The 25,385-nt window shown below is 45.8% G+C and overlaps 1 protein-coding gene across 6 annotated transcripts in view; it reads left to right on the top strand.

Moving 5' to 3' along the window:
• The window catches only part of ebf1a (EBF transcription factor 1a), a 54,433-nt gene that overhangs the window by 18,239 nt on the left and 10,809 nt on the right, over positions 1-25,385 (top strand). For all 6 annotated transcript variants that reach the window (XM_034543243.1, XM_034543239.1, XM_034543240.1 and 3 more), the window contains exons 7-11: positions 11,657-11,738; positions 12,501-12,642; positions 15,011-15,141; positions 16,758-16,884; positions 24,113-24,201. In XM_034543243.1, coding sequence (XP_034399134.1) covers positions 11,657-11,738; positions 12,501-12,642; positions 15,011-15,141; positions 16,758-16,884; positions 24,113-24,201 — 571 coding nt within the window. The remainder of the gene's footprint in view (positions 1-11,656; positions 11,739-12,500; positions 12,643-15,010; positions 15,142-16,757; positions 16,885-24,112; positions 24,202-25,385) is intronic.

Raw genomic sequence — 25,385 nt, forward strand, 5'->3', positions numbered from 1 at the left:
CCTCTCCCTCTCCATAAAATGGTATACCGTACACTCATGAACTACTACTCACTGCCTGGCTGTATGATATTGGATCAGGCTCTGCCAACGCCTCACGAGAGAGAGCGAAAGAGAGAACGAAGGAAGGAGATAATGAGAAAGACTGAGAAGGAGAGACAAAGACAAGAAAAACAGTGTTTTGCTGAGAGACTGGCCGTCGTTCATCAGTCTGTAAGCAGCATGGTGTCCTCCATCACGCTCTCCCCGGTTATTTTTTGCCAAAGTTCCGCTTCTTTGATCAAGCCAACATCACAGAGAAGAAGACAGGCACACAGACGTAGAGAGGGGGTTAATATTGGAACACAATTGACGGCTTGTCACTTTTAGCTCCAAGGCACCGACATCGCGAGTAGTTAGTTAGGTGCCGGGGAGGGAGGTAAAGGGAGGTAACGCACACACACACACACACACACACACACACACACACCTCTTAGAGCTTTTCTGTGCTAAATAAATAACAAGCGACGATGTAAATTGGTGTTTTCCTGGAGTGTGTGGCTGCTTCTGGGATGTATTTTTCATGTCAAGACATTTTAGAGTGGGTTAGGAGTGCAGGATGTATGGATAATGAATCCCCCCCCCCCCCTCCCACACACCCTAACCATGCACAAACACACAGTTTTGCTCTCATACATACACACGGGGAAAGGGAGTCGAATATTCACCTGACCACAGGTGAAACTCAGCATTAATGTGAGGCACATGTAGGCTGCTTCCCGCCCCCCTCTATACACCATTGTTCTCCGCTCCGGGGCCCGGGGAGCTGCCGGGGGTGACATCAGCCTATAACCATACACTAGTAGAGACACCGCGCGAGAGGAAAGCTTATTGTTGGCTGACTGATCTCTAGTCTCGCACTGACAAGCCGCCCCCCCCCCCTCATGTTCGCCAGATTTGTTTTTTGTTGTGTTCGCTCCTGGTAAACACTTGCCTCTTAAAACGGGCTTCTACTACCTCTGTCACACCGAGGCTGTCAGCGCAGCACTCAGCCGCACTGTACTCCACATCACACCGAGCTGCACACATACTGTAGAGATGTATGCACGAGCTAAATGGCTGTACTCAAACGCAGCTTAAATGCATATAAGAGCTGTTAAAGCAGTGTTTATGGGATGCATTTGCATAGTGTTCACAGCACTTTCGGCGTCCTTTCGGCTTCCCGTACACACACGTTCCTAAGCTACACTTTTCCCTCTTGAATACTCTCAACATGCCTGCCTGACGAAAAAGAAACAAAATGAAAGACGGTTGATTGAGGCAAAACAAGGAAGGTTGTTTTTTTTCCGTCATATTTCCTGTTTCAATAATTAATATGCATGAGTTTTATGGCCGCTTAAGATGCGATCAATTATTCATTAACAGCATGTTAATTGCATCCACAGTCGTGAATATTTAACCAAACACTAAACCAATGGGGTCGAATGAGCAGCAATATGGACATTTTCTAAGCTTTGCCAAAATTAGGTTAGTCTTTAATGAAAACGGGAGACAGCAGATTGGTAAGGGACGAACGTGAAGGAAGACTTCACGGAAGGAGGGAAGCAGATGTTTAGAAAGCAGACAATATGAATAAATGCAAGGTTGTTTACTCGTAATAGTACAGCCAGTGACTCTTGGCCTTTTCTTCTGCTTTGTCTCTTTAGTCTCACCTCCTCCTTTTTTTTCAAATGGAGAGGATGTAATCTCTTCATCGGTGCCCACTGTAGCCAGCCTTTTTCTCTCTCAAAGACTCCAGACTCCTTTGTCCTGGATCTTTGTGTGCTTGTGTGTCGGTGCAGCTCTCTGTTTGTGTGTGTGCGCACGCGTGCGTGTGTGCGTGTGTCACAGCGGTGTCTGGACGTTGACATTTCTCTGCTTGGATAACCATCGCGCCCTCTGTCCCTCCAGCCATGACGCAGGGTAATGTCACCTGTCAGTCTCAAACTCCTACTTACAACCGCTGTCCCCCTCAACTCCCCCACCCCACCCACGTGGAACACCACCAGTCCGCCACCCTCTCACCCCGACCCTAACTGCTCCTCCCCTGGCCCTCACCTGGGAGACAAAGCCTTCTCCTCCGCTCCAGTCCCGCTGCTTTTGTCTTCCTCTCCAATACCTCATATAACTTCATATCCTACTGCTCTTATATCCAAATGGCAAGTCACCCCTTCCCCCCCCTTATATTTGCCCCCAAGACTTCAGAATATGGAATGGGAAGACAGCTAATATAGTGAATGGGAAAGTCAGGGGTGGGAAGTTGACTTTTTGTCGGGACCCCAGTGCGGTCTGCGCCTGTTTTCAATTACTCTCCCGGCACAGGCGGGGTGGAGGTTTATGCGTTATATGGGAATGTAATTGACTATAACTGCCCTCTTAACATTATCCAGGTGTACTAGCTGAGTGTGTGAGATTAGGCCCCGGGTCTTGGCTGTTATGGTGTGTATGGACTGTCTATGTGTGTGTGTTGTTGTTGATGTATTTATACCCTGCTGCTGTGAGGTGCTGCCCATTAGCACCGTATTTAAATCTGCCATTTTTCTTGTGGGTTTCTCTGCATGTGTGTGTGTGTGTGTGTGTGTGTGTGTGTGTGTGTGTGTGTGTGTGTGTGTGTGTGTGTGCACGCTCCCACTACGTGTTCCTTTGTGCCGGTTTCATCATTCATCTGCCTCTGTGTGCATAGAAGAGTGAGAGGGAAAGTAAAAAAGAGGCAGGATACAGATCCAGTCTGCTTCAAGGGGGGCCTGACTTTACAAGGACAAAGTCAAAATGGGCCTATTCACAAAGCTGACACACTGTGATTTGTATGTATAGTGCTGTGCAGCCTGCGGGGCACAGCCCAGGGGCTATCACAGACACCCAGGCTAGTGCACGAGCACAGGGAGGTGGTGGAGGCGTACGGGGAGTGTGTTTGTGTGTGTGTGTAGAAGGAGAGGATTGTGTGTGTGTATGTATGTGTGTGTGCTGGAAAAGAAAAGCATCAACAGGCTGTCAATCACAGCCTGGCCACAGCCTGTCACTCCTCGATAGAGCTCGTCCGGGGGAGAATGGGAGTCCCTGGGACCCTGAGAGGATAAGGGAGGAGGTGGAGGAAGCAGGGAGGAGGTCCGTCCGTCTCAGTGACTCGGGCTTGATTTGATATTTGATACCGAGCATGTGGCATTTGAATGCAAATCTATTTTGATTGTCCCCACGTCTGATAGGGTTAAGAGGATCCAATAGGGGATATGCATGTATGCATGTGTATAAGAGAGCTGGTATTTGGAGACACACACAAAATGATAAAGAGAATTATTCAGATGGATTATATTACTCACCAATTCACTTGCATTAGGCGTTTTTTCTCTCTAAAAGCAATATAAAGCTATTTAATCAGAGTATATATATATAAGATGATGGGTCAGAGGTTACAAAAATGTTTTGTGTAGAGATTCTTCTCCCATTGTGGTTAAAGTAGTTATCTGTGGATAAACTTGGCTGTGTGTGTGTGTGTGTGTGTGTGTGTGTATACATCCTGTGCATTGCTGTATTTCTGTTTGAAAATGTGAGCATGTGCAGGATAATTATTTTCCTTGCTAGCATTTGGAGGATTGTGTTTAAAAGCAAGTAGACAGACAGACAGACAGACACAGGCGGATAAAGCCGGTATTACTGCAGTATGGAAATGCGAGGCTCAGTTCCCTCCCAATTAGAGCAGTGACTTCTGAAATGCCATAATACCCATTAATTAGCAGGCTGCTATTTTCTCAGTGATATGGCTAATTAGTCTGCGAGGCTCTACACTATCTGGACCATTATTATTGGGTTGAAGCCATGCAAACACACTCACGTACACTCACTCTGCGATTGGAGTCGACGCGCAGACACCAGCGCACTGGCGTTCATATTTCATATACATACCGTACGAGGGGGGAGAAATTTCCCACAGTTGAGTGACCCTAATTTAGGTGACACCATTATACGCCTCAGTGGCAGCATAGCACAGCATGAGAGAGATAATGGCCAAGGAGGGGATGTTGATGATCAGGTACAAACTGGCCGCACTCTTCTTCAACTATACACTTGTCACACCATGTTATTATACACTGATAAAAACCCATCGAAAACAGCAGCCCCGCTCGTCCCCCTGTGAGAAACAACAGGGAGACGTTTCAACCCCCTGTAATGACTTGGCATGTGTGTGTTTGGTGCTCCCTCTGCCTCGACAGTCCATCAGTATCTCCCACCGGACAGACAGGCCACTGACACAGCACCAAGAGGCCGGGGAACCTTTTCAATCACTCCCTCACTTTTCCCTCTGTCAGTTGGCAGAAAGGCGTGATTGATCTGTTGTTTCTCCACGGCGGTAAAGGAGTGGAAAGAAGTTGTGTTGGGTGCAATAAAAAAAATCTAAATTAAAAAAAAAAAAAAAAGGTCTGGCATGTGTGACAACCCACTTTCATAAGTTTATTAATCATCTTCATCAATAATGCAGTCCCGGACCTGCTGTTGGTTGTCATGCAGCGTGTGTGTGTGTGTGTGTGTGTGTGTGTGTTTGCATGCATGCGTGCGAGTGTGTGTTCACACCCCTCACAGCCCGATGAACTTCATAAGTGTCCCATCACCACTTTAATCAAATTACTTATGAACCAAAATTGACAGTTTTCATTAATTATAAAGGATTATTCTAATTGCGATTCAAATTTATTCATTTAGAACAGACGGCATTCAGTAATGTTTCAGGAAATTTGCATATTAAATGGAGAGGGAAGGCCATTAGCTATGCTAATGTATGCATGATTCCTTATTTTGTGATTGGTGGGCCATATGTAGCAGGCAGAGGGTGTGCAGGTGAGGAATCTAGAAGGCACTGTAATATGTTTGATAAACACAGAGGGATGCAAGGCCAAAACGCACACGTGTGTACATGTCCGCACACGCACACGCCATCACACACACCAGCCAAGCCATACGTCTCTGTTCAGTATCAGTCTCCCTCCGTCACACACACACACACACACCCACTCGCCATCCTCACATTTCTCTCCCCCTCTCTGCTTCCATGTTGCTCCCTCAAGACCCATCGGAGGGAACAACTTTTCACCCGAGAACAAACACGGCACACTAATTAAGTTTCTGATTTCTGATCTTGCTGCATTTAGAAACATAACCTTGAGCCTGTGCACAGTCAGAGTCATAGTTATGATTTAATACGGTGCTTAAATAGAACAAAAAGAAAGAACTTTTGCAAGCGGCACATTCATCCCCACAATGTATGGGGCTGGTCCCGGGTTGACACAATGCTCTTTATCAAGCTATATATAGTCGATGCATTATGCATTAAGTTTAACATGTGCTTAAATCAACACTATTCAATATGAATATCAGTCTTCAACTAAGGTAGAGAGGAGACCAGTTAGGGTAAATGACTGCGCGGGGAGGCTCGCAGGCGGGCAAAGGCACACGGTCTCACACACACACACAAACACACACTCGTGCACGGTTACACACGTGCGCGCGCGGTCACACACACCCTCCGGCTGTGCGGCGGCGTCTGCCCAGGCTGATGACAGGGCCATTATTCACTGGTCAGTCCCACGAGGGCAGGGCTAGGGCTGGACAGGGTAGCAGCGTGTCCCACCATGGCAGCACAGCGCTGAGGTGAGAGGGACCAGGACCCTTCATTACTCTCGTGGTCTGGGGGCCTGGAGCTTTTTTTCTCTCTCCCTCTCCCTCTTTGTCTCTGTCTCCATCAGATTAATGGGCCAGGCCCCGACAGAGGAAGTGTTTCAATCAGCACCGCCTGCCAAGCTTGTCCATCAACCAGACAGCCTCTTATTCATCATGGCTTTGATACGCACACACACACACACACACACACACATGCAGGGATGTTTATTTGGTTGCATTTTACCCCCCGGTGCTGTGTTGTAAAAACCAGGCCACAGGTATCGATGTTATCAGGCTACAAGTTGTTGAACCCAGCGCTGCTTTCTCCCACAAGCGAGCGGGAGAGATCTCATTGGCTGTCTGTGATTGCTCCCTGCACAATTTCTTAGTTGAATTTTGAATGATCCTTTTCGGATGAAATGGATGAAACACAATTGGTTAAGTGTCTCTGGGACTTCTGTCCCCAAGCTTGGATTGGAGCTCTGGCTCCGGGGGAAGAGAGGAGCGATCTCTCCCAAGTGGGGCTTCTCCCTCAGCGGCGTCGGCACAGCGCGGATCCTCCCTGACCCACCGTCTCCCTCCTCCAGGGTCCATTTGTTCTAAGAAATATTTAACAACTGGGCAAATTCAGCTGACACGACATGAGCAGATACAGACGGGGCGGAGGATGGGACGATACACGGAGCGAGCTGGAAATGAATTTTTTAGCGCAGTGAGATGTTCTATTTGAATAAATCATGACACTTAAGATAGACATGAGGGCAATATAGAGGTGCTCGCTGCTACTTTGAGGAGTAGCACTCCAAAGGAATGGAGCGAAGTGTGCGTGTGTGTGTGTGTGTGTGTGTGTGTGTGTGTGTGTGTGTTGGTCTCACCCCTTCTGTCTGCATGTTTCTGTGTGTTCAATATGTGTTCTGCATATTTTCTTTCCTGTTTTGTCTTATTTTTTTGTCAATATATGTCATCTGATATTAGTAAGAACTAGATGTTTCTCTCCCAGTAAACTGGACCACTGCAGCCTGTTACAGCCGGGTGTCAAGGCCGAGGGCCAGGCCCAGAGACAGACCTGGTTCTGGATTATTAATGTCCCCCCCTATGGAGGCCGGCCCCCTCCTTCACCCAGTGCCCCCTTACACCCCTGGGGTCAGCCTGCATGGCTCCTGCTGCAAGGCTCCCCTCATAAATCTCCCTAAATTAGTGTGTGTATGTGTATGTGATTCCACGCTTAAACATATACTGCAGGCAGGGAGACAGGTCACCACGAAAACAAGCCAGTCAGGCTCACGGTTGAAGTGTCAGTGATGCATAGCGCAAAGGGCGAAAGAGAGTTTCAGAACAGAGAGAGAATACGAGAAGTGAAACACAAGGGGAGGAAAAGAAAATACACAAAACAGGAGTTGAGGAAGATATTTGGTTCTCTGAGAGCGACCAGACTTCACTTAAAGTTTGGTCGCCTATTTGTCACGCACTTTACTTCCGTTGTAACATTACATTTGCTTACAAATATTTACATTTCATTGGAGCTTGCCTCTGACTTCATTAGCATCGATTTCCTGAACCAATCTCAGCACTTAATTGCAGAAATGCAAGGTCTTCCATTCCTCTACCTGCCTAGATTAGTTCAACATGTCCCACGGTGGGAACAGGCATGGGGAAGTGCTGTTGTGTCACTTAGTTAACCCCCGAGACAAATGGCTCCCCTCCGGAGCACAGTGAATTACACACCTCATGAAGCATATTATGAGGCAGACACAGTGCTTTTCTTCTGGAGATGATCTGTGCGGCAGAGATGGATGGAGGGAGAGGGAGGCGAGAGGGCTGAGTTATGGCATCACCCACAGCCATTTTTACAGCGCATCGGCATCAGAACAAAACAGAGAGAGGAGGGGCAAAGAATAAAGAGATGAGGCACAAAGATGTACAGCACAGTGTGCAACAAAAGGCTGAAAAGATGAATACACTAGAACTTCAGAGGGAGAGAGAAAAAAAATCCCACAGTTCTAAAGTTATCCATGTTAAATTTGACAAGCAAAACAACTCTTTACCTCATTTGTTGCTAATGTTGGAAAATTATTAGAAAATCTAACAGCATTGTCCCTCGGAGGCTTCCTTGCTGTTAGCTAATCGCTTAGACAATCTTTATCACCGCAGTAATAATATTTAGATGCTACAGGGATTACTTAAAAGTTGTGTTGTAATTGCTTTCCTTGTTGTTTTTTTATATTCTTTTATGGGCAGAGGGTGATTTTGTGTTTAATTGCTCCAAAGTGACAAATAATGCCCCTTATGATATGATGAAAGTGTGAGATCATTAAATTACTACGGTGACGGGCTGCATGTGTTTATTCATTCCTTTTTTGCCGTTACAAATTTATGCCACGAGGCTTCAAGAGGCCAAGCAGTTATTTACACAAATTCACTTCCACAGCCATTCCTGGATTTTGGGGTAATTACGTGAGAGCAAAATGGTTTGATTTCATTTAATCCGCCCGGTGCAGCAATTTGCAGTGGTAATATTTGTAGCTGTAGAGTCTGCACAGTAAAACAGCTTGAAACTGGGGAGAGTTTAAAATACAAACAGGAAGGGGGCAAGAATGTATGAAGGAGACAATATATAGACCAAGTGAGACTGTATGTTTTGAGATGAGTTACAGTTTAAGTTAATCAATAGTCTGTACATTTTATCTCAGAATAAAACAAATTCTTTAAAAAAATAAATCTAATTATAAGATATTAGGTCTAAAGAATACTACCATCAGCCTTTAAAAAATATGGACTTTTAGAATGTATACAATTGCTCCTCAGGTTGATAAAATACATATAATATTTCCAGATAATATACAGATCTGACCTAGGCGACCTTAATGATTGCTACGGCAATGATCATATGGCCTTCCTTGTTTCATACTAGGAATTGATGAATTGTTACTTTAGCATCAAAGATTATTTTATTCCCTATTATCTGCTTTCAAGGCGGGATTTTACTGAATCTGTATGCCATTGTGTAAAGCAGTTGTAATGGGAATAAATGAAAAGATTCTGGAGTAGCTCATTAATAATCACTAATTGTGTTTGGATTGACTACATATATATAGACATTTGCGTTAAGGATGAAAATGACCATCCAAATAGATTATGAATTGGTGTGATCTTTAGTAATTGTATTGTCCCAATAACCAGCAAGCTACCAGCTACAAAAGGCTGCCCAGTACTCAACTCCCGCCAGTCAGTTGTGTTGTGTTAAGATAGCATGAAAAGTAGTTAGCAAGTGAGAAGAGAAGTGATCAAAAGTGAGTGAGAACATTTGAAAATTATTTTCCAAAAGAACAAATAAATAAATAACAAACCTCAATGTGTTGTAAAAAAGAATCAAAGCAGCAAAAAAACACTTTAGTTTTTTTCCTTGACATCCACTTTAAAATCAGTTGAAATTAACACAACGAGATGTTGTTGTGGGAGGGATACTTGCTCGTGGCATTTGGATGTGTGGGGGGGGGGGGGGGGGGGGTGGGGGGGGTCGGTCTGAAAAAAAGCTAACATTAGAAACGGAGCAACAATTGTGATTCTTTAAATGCACCTTCTCATGGATTAAAAAGCAAAGTAAACATGATAATAGAGAGCTGAACAGACCAAATGGGAGAATTAAAGGCTATCGTCAGCGATCTGTCCATATTTACTGGTCAGCTGTCAATCAGATTATCATAAATCCTTATGGTAATCTCTTTGCTGTTGCATATCAACACGGACGGCTCTTCATCCACCTGCCCCCGCCCACCCCTCCCCCACACCCACACTCTGTTGCTCCATGTAAATGTGTGCAGCGGTGATTCCAGTCCCCCGGCTCCCGGGGAGATGAGATAGAGCACCGAGGAATCAACATGCTGCAGTTTTGTAATGTTTCCGTGCGGCTGACTCCAGACACCTTAAGTCATGTAAATAATGAATCAGATGATCCACGCGTTCTGGAGATCGAGGGGACACGCTGATATATGGCTGAGCGAACGAGGCATGCTGACTTCCTCTCGCTGTCTCTTTTTTCGCACTCAATATCTCAGCGAAGTATATCTCGTTTCCTTTTCCTCCACCTCCTTTCTCCAAATCCAAACTCTAATATTTAACCCCCTGATTTGATCACCTCTGACTCTGGTGACCCCAACTTTCCTCTCCCCACTTATCCATCATCCGTCTATCACGAATGCCTCAGAGGAGGAGGACAGAGGAGGAGACAATGAATTAAACAGGAGGTGCAGCGAGGAAGGTGGAGTATGTTGGACTAGTGGATGTGGTCCACAGCTGTCTGCAAGGCTGCTCTCTGACCTCGAGGAGATAAGAAAGTTGGGAGACCCTCAGTCTGTGGGGTCCAACAGTGGGGCATAAAAAACTCCATCTCTCCGCTTCATGAATTATTGAGATATTGGCCTACAGCTTCTAAAATATACAGGAGGATGGTCTGTCTCTCCTTTCGGATTTCACATACTCTACCTCTTCCGTCCGTCTATCTTTCCATCATTTTTCTCCTCTCGCTTTCTACTTCCCTCCCTCTCTTTCCCCTTTTCCTCTCCCCCTTTTCATTCAGATTGTGCCTCTTGAGCCAGCGAGGTCGTAAATCAGAACACAAACAAAGAAGAAAAAGAAGAAGAAAAAAAAGAGAGAGAGCGGCAGAGAAAGACAGCCTGTTATTCAGATCATAAGAGGCTTTTTCTTCTTCACTTGAAGGAGAGCTTTCTACCACTAACCAGCTGTCATACATTTAAAAGTTGTCAGGGATAAATTCTCAAGTTACATCAGATGCTTGTAATGTGCACAGCAGTGTGCTGGCCCTTGAAATGAGACAGAACACTGGTCCGGTCATTTATCTTATCTTTTTCTTCTTCTTCTTCGAGATGAAGCAATTGTCCAAGTCATGCTGGTGCTTACTGTGTTTCTCCTGACATGCCTCTGTGTATGTATGTGTGTGTGTGTGTCTGTGTGTGTGATGTGTTTGCTCGTGCGTGATTATATCTAAGGCAGTTGGCTCTGAACGCGCTGCCCAGTGCAGAATCCTAGCCATAACAAATGAACAGAGGGTAGAAAATAAGACATATGAAAGAAAAGCTGAGCAAAGGAGTGATTCTCTCTCTGGCTGTTGGAGATCTGTATTGTAAGCAGTTTCAGCTGTCAGCACTTCTTTGAGCTCCCTCAAAGAGAGGAGGAGGAGGGGACCGGGAAATGTTGTAGTTTTACTTTCCCCCTTTTGAGGGGTTCCTGTTTATTTGTACACGCCGCTGTTTATTTTCGCGGTTCATTTGATATTGTTTTGTTTTTTGTTTCCAGCGAGACAGACACTGCAGAAGGGATGGTGGTAGAGAGACGTACAGTACTGTAGTTTCAGTTAGAGAAGAAGTTGTCAGGCTTAAAGCCTCGGGGTGGGGCTAGGGAATAAATTGTCAGCCGTCCCCTTTCTGCTTTTCAGGCCTCCGGTGCTCCCATTCCCCCCTTTACTCCTCCCTCCTCCCTCCTCCCTCCTCCCTCCTCCCTCCTCCCTCCTCCCTCATTAAGTATTGATGTGGGTAGCCATACTTGCCATCTCAGCCTATTAATAATGCATGGCAGGTGCTGTTGATGTGGTCTCTCACACTGAGATTGAGAGAGGCAGGAATGGCAACACTGTGCTGCATCGTAGCTACAGCAAAACCTCCGTCACACGGCTCTGTAGCAGAGAGTGGGGGCTGCGTCTGCCCCGGTGAGTTTATGGCAAGCTGTGACAGCAGCTCAGAGATGGATATACAAGCTAGCATCTTACTCAATATCCAGGAGCTGTTTTTACATTGAAAACTCCCATTGTCATAAACAACTGATGGATGACAGTGGGACAGCCTTGTCTGCCACTGCTGTTTTATTAGTTTTATTTGTATCTTGTGATTTATTGAAGTAGCTCATACTGTACTTTCATTGACAGACAGCTGCTCTTTCACTAACTCATTTGTCTTTTGTTTTCTGTCTGCATATGCAGGTTCTTCCTCAAGTTCTTCCTGAAGTGCAACCAGAACTGTCTGAAGAATGCAGGGAACCCTCGAGACATGAGGCGTTTTCAGGTTAGATGCAACCGCCTGCTTACAGTATGTGTTGTAGAAGACAAACACCACGTTTCAAAGCACCAGACATGGCAGCAGCATAACCTCCCAGCATTTTAATCACAGAGAAACAAAGCATTCATAGGGTCTCTCTCACATTAATGCTTGGTGGGCTAGCAACACACAGCCAAAGTCAGCAGCTATCAGGCAAACATAGTGGGGCATCTGGCACCCAAAGAGCCTGATATTCCCCTGAGGAGACAGAGGAGACCAAAAGCAGAGCTAAAAGGGGGGTTCATATTGGGTTCTACCCAGTGGTCAGAAACACAACTCGAAATGCATGTTTTAATGTTGCTCTTTGTCTCCTGGATGTATAATATGCAACTTTTTGCGAACACGTTATAAGACGATTCTAAAAGTTTTGTGTTTAAATAATTCAGCATCACATATATAGAAGAACAATGTAATAAAAGTAATCAGAGTTAGTCCAGAATAAAAGGTGTATAAAGAAAGGTTTATACAATAAAACAAGTACATCTTTACTTCATGAGTACTAATGGCTTATCAGAGAATATGTACTCCCTTAAAACTTTTTTCACCACTTTTGAGGAAGATATGAAACATACCATTAAAATAAATGTCTTCAAGCCACATAAAGATTTTACAGGAATTTCTAATATACTTAACAATATAGATCACCAACACAAACACCATATACAATTTGCAGGTGCTTATATCAAAGTGAGACTTATTGTAGTTTCCATCTGTCCTCCCCTGTCTCAGGTGGTTGTATCGACTACGGTGAGCGTGGAGGGTCACGTCCTGGCTGTCTCCGACAACATGTTTGTACACAACAACTCCAAACACGGGCGCCGAGCTCGGCGACTGGACCCGTCGGAAGGAGCACCTTCCTACCTGGAACACGGTATTAAAAGCAGGAACAAAAGCCCATGCTCTCTCTTACCGAGCTTTCTTTGTCTTCCTCACTTTCTTTCTTTCTGTTCAACTCCCCTCCCCTCCTCCCCCTCACCCTTTCCCCCCCCCTGTGTGGCTCCGCACTCAACCCCTCTTCTGTCTGCGCTCTATCCCTCTCAAACCTGCTCTCTCGCTGTCTTTCTTATCTCTCTCCTGCTTCCTCCCGGATTCTAACTTTCCTCCCATGTAGGGTTTCCAACTCGAGCTTAGAGAGGAGAGAGTGGTAGCTAGTGAGTCTCTTGTCTCTCCCTTGTGGCTTGCTCCCCCCAGGTCTCTGCCTCTGGGCCTTCTACTCTGCCTCGCATAAGCACTATGTGTCTTATGAGGTCTGTTCTGCTTAAAGCCAACACTGGCTTTATTTCCTCGGAGACCTGCTTTTATCCTCCAACCCTCCATCACTCCCCATCCCTCAGGTTTACTCCATACACACACAAAAAGCCCACGCACACACATCCCCCCCCCCCCCCCCCCCCCCCCCCCCCCCCCCCTCGCCCCCGCCCCATGCACAGCCAAACCCAAACCTTTAATACTTCATAATGACATGTGCACATGATTTAGGAGCCCGCACTGATTCCCAAGTCCCTAATCCAGTTATTTTCTCATTTCGATTTCCCAGACATTGAATAAGAGAAACATATTTTTTTTTTTCTTTGAGGAAAGTCAACCTCAGGGATGATAATGACAAAAAAAACTAAGAAGGGATTTACATGATGGCCCACAGTAGATTGCATTACGATTGAATGTTACGGTTAAGTCTTTCTACTGACCATCCTCCAGAGGTAAGATGGACCACTTGTCCATGCGACTGTGCTCACAGACGATTAAAAAAGTTCACAGAGACGAGACATATTGGAGACGTCATCGAGACTTGGATCTTACACAGAACGGAGAGCACACACAGAACGCAAGCATATGTTCCCTGCGTCAGAGAGATTGTTTGGGAATTTCCTCTCCTCTGATTTTCTACTCTCCTGATGACGCCAGTTGGAAGGAGGAACAACAGGAGTCAGAGAGCAAGACAGAGGGGGGAGATGTAGGCGCAATGAGAGGAAGGGCTAAAAGTGCATGATAGTACAAAGAGGAAATTAAATGAAAAGAGGCAAGGCAACGGTTTCTTTTGGTTTCTAGTGTGTGTGTTGAGTTTGTGTGAGGGATACACTACTTTCGGGGCCCATTTCAGGCGGTAATAGATGAGCAGTGCATGCAGTTGAACAGATGGCACCGAGGAACACCCCAAAGTATAATCCTATCACATGGATTCACGTTCCACCATCTGGTTAATCCACACACACACAAACACACATGCACATGGAGCGCACATAATATCAGCGGCTGTGAAAAAGAGGCATCTTAGGCCATGATTACGGCCACAGATTGCTGCTTGGTGAACGTTGATCTCTGCAGGCGTATCGGGGGGCTAAATATCATTCCAGCTTGTTGGGGAGGATCAACAGAACAGGGAGTCAGGCAAAGAGCAAAGGCTAGGCTGCAGGGAAAAAAAAGTCAGCCTAGTCTAAAGTGGATTATGCCGCTTTACAGAATTACAGCATGTCTGACAAGCTGCATATCTGTTAAGGAGAGGAGATTTAGCTTGTATAAACATGTATTTTCCCAATGCTGTTCTTTTCTTCAATCACATCCAGTAATCTCCAAGTCAATAATGCCAACTGAGAAGGTCAAAAAGCCCATTGAATACCAGTTATTGAAAATGTGGTTTATTGTTGTTATTTCATGTACTTTGTCCGATAAGACATAAAGAATATGTTTTTAGAGAAAACATTGAAAGCTTAAAAAAAGGCATTACAAACATCCGAGCAGGGGCTGAAATGACCCCCTGTGGTGGCCGAGCGCTGCAGATACAGTAGCGACCACAGATGTACGAAACAGACAGCTGAGCAGGAGCTAAGGGTTTGGTTAATGAAGGCGGTGTATTCAGAGGACAGAGCTACTGTTGGCTCTGCTCTGCTCCCCGGTCGCATGGCCTTTGATCAGACACTCAGCACACCTGACATTTACACGCCTGCACGCTTTGCCACGTGTCATAAAACAAGCGCACCGCCGCTGCCCTCACACACAGGGCAGGGGTGATGTTTAATAACGGGGTGCGTATAATCACTCTGATTAGTATTCCTCGCTTGCCCCCGACCCCTGGGAGAGAGGAGAGAGGTGATGCGTGCGTGTGTGTGTGTGTGTGTGTGTGTAAGAGAAGAAGATCGGAAGAAGAAGAGGGCACTATACATTATGCCAATAGCAAAGACCTTTATGGGCTGTCATTATGTCGGTTAACATCTAATATATTCTGTCTGTGACTCTTGCAGCAACCCCCAGCATTAAAGCCATCAGCCCCAGTGAAGGCTGGACCACAGGGGGCGCTACGGTCATCATCATCGGGGACAACTTCTTTGACGGCCTGCAGGTCATCTTTGGAACCATGCTGGTCTGGAGTGAGGTAAGTGTCACCACCTGGTCATCGGTGTGTGTGGGTGTGTGTGTGTGTGCATGTGCATATGAGTGCATCCTGACAACTCATCATCAGTGGGCCTTTCTACTATAAACCAATAATTCACGATATTTTCGTCTCGAGTCCCATTTTAAACAAATGTCCGTTTGGACCCCTTGTCGCAGGAGTTGTTAGGAGTTTATAAATGTTTTGCTCCACAGATAGTTTCATTAGGAGGCTTTCTCAAGGTCTAGAGGTGAAACTATGCAATATCACAAAAGACCCATCATTTTGTCACAGAATTATGTTTTCCTTACTTTGCTTTGATCGTCTTGTCACTCCATGAAATATACAGTGTCTTGGGATCCCTAGGTGGATTGGTCTGCTGTAAATTAGTGCTAAATCGATTCTTTAATTAATGGTTGATCTTCAGAATATTTCAAGTAATTTCAAGTAAAATGCCATTTAGATAACATTGTTGGTTTGCGCTTCAGAAATCTGAAGATTTTCCGCTTTTCTGTGTTTCGCAGTCCATTTCAGTTCACGTTACTTAAAAAAATACTAAATAGATAATTAATAATGACATTAATTATCATTAATTGCAGCCCTGCTGCAAACCCATATCAAAAGTATATCAGCTTGCTTTCCCATTTCTCTCTGTCGCCAATTTTATTTTTGTCACATCTCTTTTCAGCTCCACTTTCTGTCTTCAATTATGTTAGTATCTGCCGTCTTGGAATATGTGCACACCGTACAATATGAATCTCTTTGTAAGGAGCGTCTGCCACATGACTAAAATGTAAATGTAGTGTATGTGTGAAATTGAAGGTCAGTGAGCGGCGCAGCTAAACAGCTTTGTCTTTAGTAAAGGAATAATTCTATAAAAAGCTCCTATATTATCTAGCAAAGAGGTGAGTGGGGCCAGACAATGGTGGAATGAAAGCGTAGCTAAGTGAGCAATGAAAGGGACAGTTAGAACAACACACACGCTCACACATGCACACACACAATAGCTGCTGGCAGAGGCATTGATAGCTTTTGAGCGCCGCTAGCTTTGAGTGCTAGTTGACTGTAGCGTGCTGAAAACGAGAACTCAGTGAGGTCTCATCTGTGTTTTGTCTTGTTACCGTTTCCCTTCAAAGACCCTTCAACATACACACACAGACATACGTTGCGAGCAGGCTCATCAACCAGACTAAGTGAGCCTGTTTAAGACACAGTGTTGCTTTAATGTGGCTAACGGCAGCGAGACAGCCGCGGCTGACAGACACGGAGACCGGGGCAGCAGAGACGAACATATTATACGTTTGCTTATACTGCGTAATAGATGTATGCAGAGGAAGGTGTGTTTTATTCATAAACAGATAACTGCTTTTGAACCCCTCTTACAGAGTCCATGTCAGCACTGATAACCATCCTAAGCCTCACAGTGACATTGCCTCGGGCTACGAGGCCACCTGAGGGCTTTCGCGCTAACACATCATTTTCAGGCTGATTATACAGAGAAAGAAAGTCAAAAGCTGTAAAAGGAGAGGTCTGAGGCGAGCCGAGAATAGTCCCCTGAGCACATGTTTAGATATGAAGTTTCACTGCATTAATCTTCATGCCCTTTCTGCACCCCGCAGCTGATCACCCCCCACGCCATTCGTGTGCAAACTCCACCCAGACACATCCCCGGGGTGGTGGAGGTCACGCTGTCCTACAAATCCAAACAGTTCTGCAAAGGTACACCTGGACGCTTCATCTACACAGGTACTTTGCACTAACACTTACTAATGACACTAATAAACAGCGCTAATGCAGCCCCAATCTACCTATCTACTGGCTTTTCTCATGCAAAAACAACTTGCCTTTAAAATAATGTAAATAAAAACTATAATCACATAAAATAAATGTCACACACACTGTATTTGGACTGTTTATTTGCAATATCTGCGAAAAGTAATGTGCTGCAGTCTATACACATTCATCATTTTCTCTACACCGTTTCTGGAGAAAAATATGCGAACTAAACTATTTAAAATTGAGTAACACGACTCAATAATTCAGCGCAAAAGCCTTCTGTTCAGGCGAGGAAAAGTGTTTATCCTCTTTTATGAAGCAGGTGAAGGTCGTGAGGAGGTTTAACCTTTTGATTAGTGGGATTATTGAGATTTAACCCTGTCGAAGGCATGATTCACAAAGGAAGAGGTCTATGAGGAGAATGTGGGTTTTTTTGACGGTGAGTGCAGGGGCATGAATAGCTTGAGTGTTACATCGGAGCGAATCGGTGCAGAGTTATAGCCGTGCAGTGAAAAGAGCGGCAGAGAGAGTGAATGTGAAGCGGTGATTAACCAATGCGAGGCCACAGGTCCCCGGGGAGGTTGAGAATCACCTAAATCTGTCTGTAATCTCAACCACTGATAGACTTAGGCCGTAAGCCCCGGCTGTGAATTGCCTACATTTGACAAAATCACAATTGAAAGAGAGCGTGTGCGTCACATCGCCGCCGTGCATTTTCTGTATCTTGAGCGTGTCCTAATTACTGGACAGAACCCATGTCCATGCGTCATAATTATGATCGTGTTTGTATACTTAAGGGAAAGGCTGCCATAGGCCTTCTGTGTTTGTTTGTACGTGTGTGTGTGTGTGAACGTATAGTCCAAGCGCACACACAGACATACACACACCCACACACACACACACACACGCATATTGACAAGTAACTGCATTACTAAGACAGAGGGCAGATGGGTGGGCAGCCTTTGCCATGCCAGAGCTGTCCAACAGCCCGCACTCTGCCAAACTCATAGAGCTGTGTGTGTATATAAGTGTCTTTAGGTGTGTGTGTGTGTGTGTGTGTGTGTGTGTGTGTGTGCAGCCTTTTAATGTGCCAGACATGTGGGAACCGTATGCATAAACACCCTATCTCTTCCCAGCCCTCCACTCTTTCCCCTTGTCGCATTCACTTATTCAAAACTTGCTTCTCTGGATGAATTCATCCCCTCTCTCTCCTCGCTCTCTTTGCCTCTTGGCTTCCATGGAGGCACGTATACAAATCTCAACAGGTGAGGGGTAGCAAGAGGTCATCCAGTGGGAGTTGAACACACACACTGTGCTGCTGCTTGCCAAGCACTGGCACCTTCACAGTGACACAGTCAACCGTGTCGAGGCACAGATCCCAGTTCCACTCCTCACACACTTCACTTCAGCCACTGCTCTGCACCCTCAGTGGGTATTTGTACCTCTCCCTCAGCTCCTCTATTTGCCCTTTTTGGCGTTTCACGTTCTCCGAGCGAGAAGGAACCTGCTCATGTTTGGGATCTTGAAAGACAGGCAGAGAACAAAAGAAGGGGATGAGCAGAGAATTTGGAGCATTAAAAAAAGCAATTGATGAGAGTGGAGAGAGGTGGATGATAAAGGAAAGAGAGGACAAGGATGGGAGAGAGGGATGGAGGATTACCATGGGCCATGTTGCCCTCCTGGGTCTGTTTGGCACCAGTTTGAGCCCAGTTGCCAGTGGGTACTAATCATGGAGGATTGGCAGCACTGCATGGCAGCTGGCAGCTAACGTGCACACACACACACACACACACTCACAGACATGCATATACTCATATATTACATGTGCACGCACGATCACACACACACACATGCACACACTGAATTACATTGGGGACAGCTGGCATTGCTAATCAACTTCAGCTGAGGAGAGGAAAGCGAGCAGCTCACAGACCTAATTAAGTCAACACATACCCAATACTGCTGCTACTGCTACTTTATACACACACACACACACACACACACACACAACCCATCTATAGGTTTACCCTCCTCCATCCTCCTCTCCCTGATCATTGATACTCCACAACCAGCCGGCGCTGAATGGAAAAATTTCCGCCATAGTTCAGGACGAAGGAGACAAACAGCGGACTTTTGGTGCATAGGAGATTCGGAGAGAAGCTATTACAGTAATGTGTCCTCTGCCGTCTCTGAGGACTCCTCTGCCATTAGACTTCAGAAAGCTCCAATTAGACTCATCAAAGGCAATTAAGCTCTCCACTGATAAGAATAAAAGAATGTTTTTTTCTTTTTTTCTTCTCTGCTCTTCCTCTGTCTTTTTATCCCCTTATCCCCCTTCTGTTCCTCTCTCTGCCCTCTGCCTTACCCTGCCTTACCCACCTCTGGGGCTGAGAGCTCTCCCTAATCTCCCTCTCTCCTTCTTTCTCTCTCTCTCTCTCCCTCCCTCCCTCCCTCTCTTTCTCTCATTATCAGGTCATTGCCCACCCCCCTCGCCCGCGTCTCCCCTGTACAAATGCGTCTCCATGTTTGGTTGTGTATCACCTTTTACTGGATTGCTGTCTTTGTAACATTCATCAGAGATGCTCTCCCTTTTCTTTTCTCCATGCAATATAGAGTGATAATACTCTCTGCCACCGATGTGCGTGTGTGCGCTTGTGTGTAAGTGTGTGTGTGTGTGTGTGTGTGTGTGTGACACAGGGATACTGGCCATAGATTGGGGGAGTTGATGAATCACCCTTGTCGTTCAAAAGGCAATCCCTCCCTCCTCAGTATGCAGCCTTGTCTGCTTAGTGCTTCCTCTACAGCTTCTGCTGATATTAAAAGGCTCTGCCGGCTCACATTAGGGCCGACACCGTGTGCACCGACACGCATCTGCACACACGCACGCACAAACATTAGGGGGGGGGGGGTTTCAGCACTGAGTGCAGATTAGGTGTGTAGGAAACATCACTCAGGTGCCGTGAGGAGGAGCAGGAAAAGTGAGGTAAAAGACAAAAGTCAAGAGCAGAATTTAAACCCGCCGGGATGCTGCTGAAATCTCTCTCTGTCTCTCTCCCCCTGCCTCTGTGCTCCAAATTAGTTTTAGGAGTGGTGGAAGGACTGTCAGTTGTCTGTCATCCTTTTCACTAGACACTGGAGTGAAACACAGAGTAAGGGTTGTAATCATGAACATCCTCTATAAAGTTAAGATTTATTTTTGCTCAAATTAAGCTGTTCCACCTGATGAAATCTGCTTGTCGCACACGATGGAAAAAGATTACTTAGCTGAATATTTACAAATAAGTAAAATATCTGATGCTGATTGTGTGGATGTCATGATGTTGGTGCAATTTGCAGAATCAATGTCAAAATCTGTCGGTAACATATACTTTTCCAGATATATTCTACGTTCATATGCACATGTCCATATGCCTACGCTCGTTCAGACATTACACACACAAATGCAGCATGTAGTCATCTGGCAATAAAAGTGGGGTGCAGCCACGAGCTGGTCAATTACTTGTCTTGCTCCCGTTTGTGAATGCTGTCTTTTATTGAGCTTGGGTGGAGGCCTGCTGTTGATTAAAACGGCTGGTCTCCAGCTGGAGACAGGGCCAGCTGAGATAGCTGCACGCATTCACGTTTACTGCACACAGTCTTAACAGTGAGGAAATTCACACCTCTATTTGAGATTGAGATTAATTTTCTGCACCATGTGGCTTGTCTTCCCTCTTTAGCGCGCTCCGTTCTTATTATAGGAGCATCTGGTCCATGATGATGATGTAAATGAATTTCAAACGAAGATTATTTTACGCCCCGCTGAAATGAGCGGCGTTCGCCGGGGGAATGATTTCTTATGTTTTCCTATATCTTAATTCAAGCACACATGTTTTCCTCCAGATTCCCAGAATCTGCATTCTCCCAGTGAGAAGCCGTACTGTCAGGTATTGTTAACTGTCGACGTGCACTTTTTGAAACAAATAATTAGAGCTTAGGTTGTAGTAGCATCCACACCTCCATTGATTTGTAGAATCTCTTAGCGTCCCCCCTCCTCCTCCTTCCCTCCGTCCTCTCCTCCCTTTCCTTCTTCCACAGCCTCAACCTCTCCCTTCCTTTAGGAGCAAAAAGCTCTACTCATCTGTTTTCTGTGTATGAATTTTCAGCCATGCATTAGTCTCCCTGACATGTTCAAGCGATGCTTTATTTAGCTTGTCGGATTCTGCAAATAAACGCAATCTCGTGGTTTATGGAAAAATGGATAAAAATTAGATTGTAAGGTATTGATCTGGATTGTGAGTAGTCGGTGGGGGTGTTGTGTGTATATATAGGTGTGCGTGTGTGTGTGTGTGGTGGTGAAGGGGGGGGAGGGAGCTCTCATCTGTGTGAGGGGTGGGGTGGGGTGGGGTGGCGGGGGGGAGAAATGAAGCCGTAATTCAGGGCTATTGAACCCCCTGCCACTGGCGGCATCGATCGCAAGGCAGCGCTTATGAGATCACACCTGAGCACTAGAGACTGCAGAGGGGAGGGAAAGGGGGGTGGGGGGGGTGGTGCGAGGGGAGACGAAGGAGCGGATAGTGAGAGGGAGAGAGAGAGAAATAGAGGGTTGTGATATGATCAGCTCCTTACCCACTGTCTGAGGGCCTGTTAAGGTGTTAACATCAAGCCTCAGAGCCAATTACCTAACCCTGCAAGTACCATCCCCACTCACACACAGTGTTGTGACTCAGGAGGAGAAGGAGACAGGGCGACTGGACACTTACTGTAGTTTCCCCTCCTCCTCCCTTGTGTTTCCAGGACGACTCCACCGTGCTGACCTCTCAATCCCCCCCACCACCACCACCAACCACCTCTTACTCTTTGTCCCCCCCTCTTATTCCTCCCCCAAAGCTCATACGTCCAACACCCCTCCACCCTCGCCTCCCCTCCTCCTCCTCCTCCTCCTCCTCTCACCCCCTCACCCCTTCATACACACTCCCCCTCCGGCTCTGTGGGTTATTATAGTGAAATATGAAGCGGTGTGGATTCTAGGCTTCATGAAATTTCCATGAGCATTGATCTGATCTGATGTGGGTGATTGCTAGGTGAATCCCTTCAGTCCAGGGCTGTTGCTCATCTATTCATTTATTTATGGCAGTTGTGTTTTACTGGCTTTGATTTGCTCTTCTGCAGAGCGACAGCTAAGGATTATAAATATACCTGTATAGGAAAGTGTGCTTTGAATCCTGGAGTGTACCGTGCATGACACTTTTCTTTCGAGGCAGGAGAGGTTGTTTTTCTTCCAGTGCTAATTCCTGTTAGGAAATGTGAGATATTGAGCAGAGATATAGGCGCATAAAATGTCAAGTTAATCCCCAAAGAGACACAGCCAGGTAGTTAGTGGTGCGCATTGTCCCCCACAAACTCCTCCTCTGGTTTATGGTCCTTGAAAATGAGCAGAAACAATATCACTTCCACTGTCAATTACCAAAATTGTCTCTTTATTTGTAATAGGGCGTATCTGTGTATGTCTTAGGGTTTTTATGCTATTGTTCACTCGTGGCTCATTTGGCACATTGTGGAGAACTGATAAAAAATTCATCATAAAAACAAAAGCCTTTGAGACGAAAGAGAGGATGTTGTGTGGAACAATCCCCTCCTCAGACTGCGGGCTTAATCCAGGGCAAATCCTCCTTAAGGCTTTAGCGAGATCAGAGAATAGGGAAGTAATGTCAAATATTTGTCCTCAGAAATAATTCATAGTTTATTTGTTGCATGTGATCGTCTCATTGTCTTGGCTTATTTTATCAGCGGACCAGCTGTCCTGTAATGCGTGCCATTCCTCAGAAGTTGAGCCTGCCTCTGGCGTGTCTACTTTCCCCCTCTGTTTTGTCTTTGCTTCGAGCTATTCACCTTTCCTTTCTCTCACTCTTATGGATTACTGGAACGGTCCACTGGGAGAGCTGTCCAAATGTGTCTGTGTTGCCAAAACAGAGCAACACCGATCCTCTCTCCTTTGCTCTCTTTCGGTCTGTGTGTTTCGAGCGAGCGGCTCAAGAGGAGCCGTGGTGAAGTCACTAGAGGTCCAGCAGGACAGCTTGTACTCATAGCCTCTAGGGGCCTTTTTCTGGGGGCCGCCTAGTCAGCCTGGCTGCTCAGATGTGAGGCGAGCAGGGCATCAACCCTCAGGAAACGTCCAAGCTGTGACCCACAGGGGAAACAGACGGACGGCACAGAGACATACAGGCAATCTACACGCACAATGGCTTCATTCCTTTCAGTTTTTATACACATGGAAGTACGAACACACATGTTGAAGCCAAAAACTCTGTGCAGAAGCAGCTTCTTATAGGTTGTAGCCAAAAAAAGTAGGCAAGACTGTTATCCATGTATGTGCATTGACTCCCTAGGCAACTAACAAAGAGACACAGAGGGGGGAAAGACAGTAGAGAGAGAGAGAGAGTACATTAGGAATGAATTATGTGGAGAGAGCACTTATCCAACAATCCTCCTCTGAAGTGTTTGTACTATAAGCCTCAGATCTTCATTGTATTTATTCTAATGTTTAAATATTCATGGTAAATCTTCTCATATTCAATTACCGTAGCACGACCACAGCATGCCGAGAGAGTGCTTTCTCCCTGCTGCCTGGATCATCTGACTCTGTATGTGTGTGTGTGTGTGTGTGTGTGCGCGTGCATGCGTGCATGCGTGCGTGCGTGGGTTGCGCGGGTGTGCGTGTGCATGTGAGTGTTTGCAACTGTCAGTTTGTGTGTGTGTGTGTGTGTGTGTGTGTGTGTGTGTGTGTGTATGTATGTGTGTGTGTGTGTTTAGCTTGTTCCCCGGAGCGATCAAGCCTTTGTTATATTGGAACCAGTTTCTGTAATTGCTTATATTAGTCGCTGATCAACGCAAGACCACAGGACACACACACACACACACACGCACACACTCTGCCTGATTCCTGACAGTCTTTTTATTAACCACCAAAGCAGGCGACAAAGAGAGATTCATTACATCACAGGCAAACAAAGACACACACCAGACTTAATAGAGAACACCCACATTTCCAGCGTGTTTAGTTTAATGTTGAAATACTTGTGTAAAACCGTGCTTAATTCAGTCGTTTCCACCGTAGACTCGTTCCTCCCGCTGTATCTCTCAGTTGCCGTTGAACAGTAGGTGTTTTCATCATTAAGGATCAAGCATTAAAAGTTATTTTTCTCTTTCTTTTTGTGCTTAGCGCTGAACGAGCCAACCATAGACTACGGCTTCCAGAGGTTACAGAAGGTCATCCCCAGACACCCCGGAGACCAAGAGAGATTACCCAAGGTACAGCGCCTCCTCTCCTCTCATGTGTCTGTGCTCATGCTGGTTGCCACATGCAATTATTTTCGAGGAATTTGTCTTGGTAACTCAAATACGTATTGACAACTACTAGAGTTTCATAGCATGTATGGAAATACATGGCACAAGGGTAGCATGACCTCACATACAGAGGAATGACTGTGTGCTTTATAGACAGTCAGCCATACATGTCTGACGCAGTACGCACATTAACATTTTATCATACGTTCATGGTCATTTTCTGCTCAAACAAACACTTTATTTGCGCAGCGAAACGCACAAGCAACTCTATTCATCCTTCCACTGAGTATAAGGTCATTTAGACTGGCAAAGTGGGAGAGGAAAGGGATGGATGGAGGGAGGAAAAGAGGGAGAGAGCGAGGAAAGGAGGTTGAGGGGAGAGAGAGGAAGAGAGAGCCAGAAGCAGGTTAGGTGATCCATCATAGCTGTCCAGTCTTACCTCCTGCTGGGTCAGTGGATCGAAGTCAACCCCGGGTGGACTTTATTACTTCCAGCGCGCACATACACAAACCGGCATACACACACGCTTAGAAATGCACACACACACACTTCTTTGTGGCTGTGCATGCGCGCGCACACACACACACACACACACACACACACACACACACACACACACACACTCAGTGGAGGGAAGTCACCATGAGGCAGAGATGGAGGGCTCAGGTAGATGCAGAAGGAAGATAGAGAAATCACTTGTCCTCGCTGTGTGTCATGTCTGGTAGATACAAGACTCGTCCTAGTGAGTTCTAGTCTTTAGCCTATCAACCCCCTGTATCCTTCTAAATATCTTTGTATCCATCCATCTTTTCTCCTCTCCTCCTCTTCCTCCATCGCTCCATGGTGTCTCCGTCTCTTCTAAATGAACAGCAGTAGCTGGCAAGCCCGGTTGTTCATTTCAGTTCTATTGATTGGTGCCTTTATTGAGGCAATAACAGTTTGTTGATCGCACTTCTCTCAACTGTTGGCCTTAATCATCAGAGAGGGAGGGGAGGCAGGAGAGGGGGCATCCACTGGCAACTTCTTGTGCTACAAATGTCCATTCATGGTCACCTTGGCAATTGCCTCTTTGTGGCTGTTCTTCAGTCAACTTTTCATCGAGATGAAATTGATTGGGAATATAATGTATTCTGTTCTAGGGGCACCTT

This window comes from Cyclopterus lumpus, chromosome 10 (assembly GCF_009769545.1).
Source record: "Cyclopterus lumpus isolate fCycLum1 chromosome 10, fCycLum1.pri, whole genome shotgun sequence".
In the NCBI taxonomy this organism is placed as follows: Eukaryota; Metazoa; Chordata; class Actinopteri; order Perciformes; family Cyclopteridae; genus Cyclopterus; species Cyclopterus lumpus.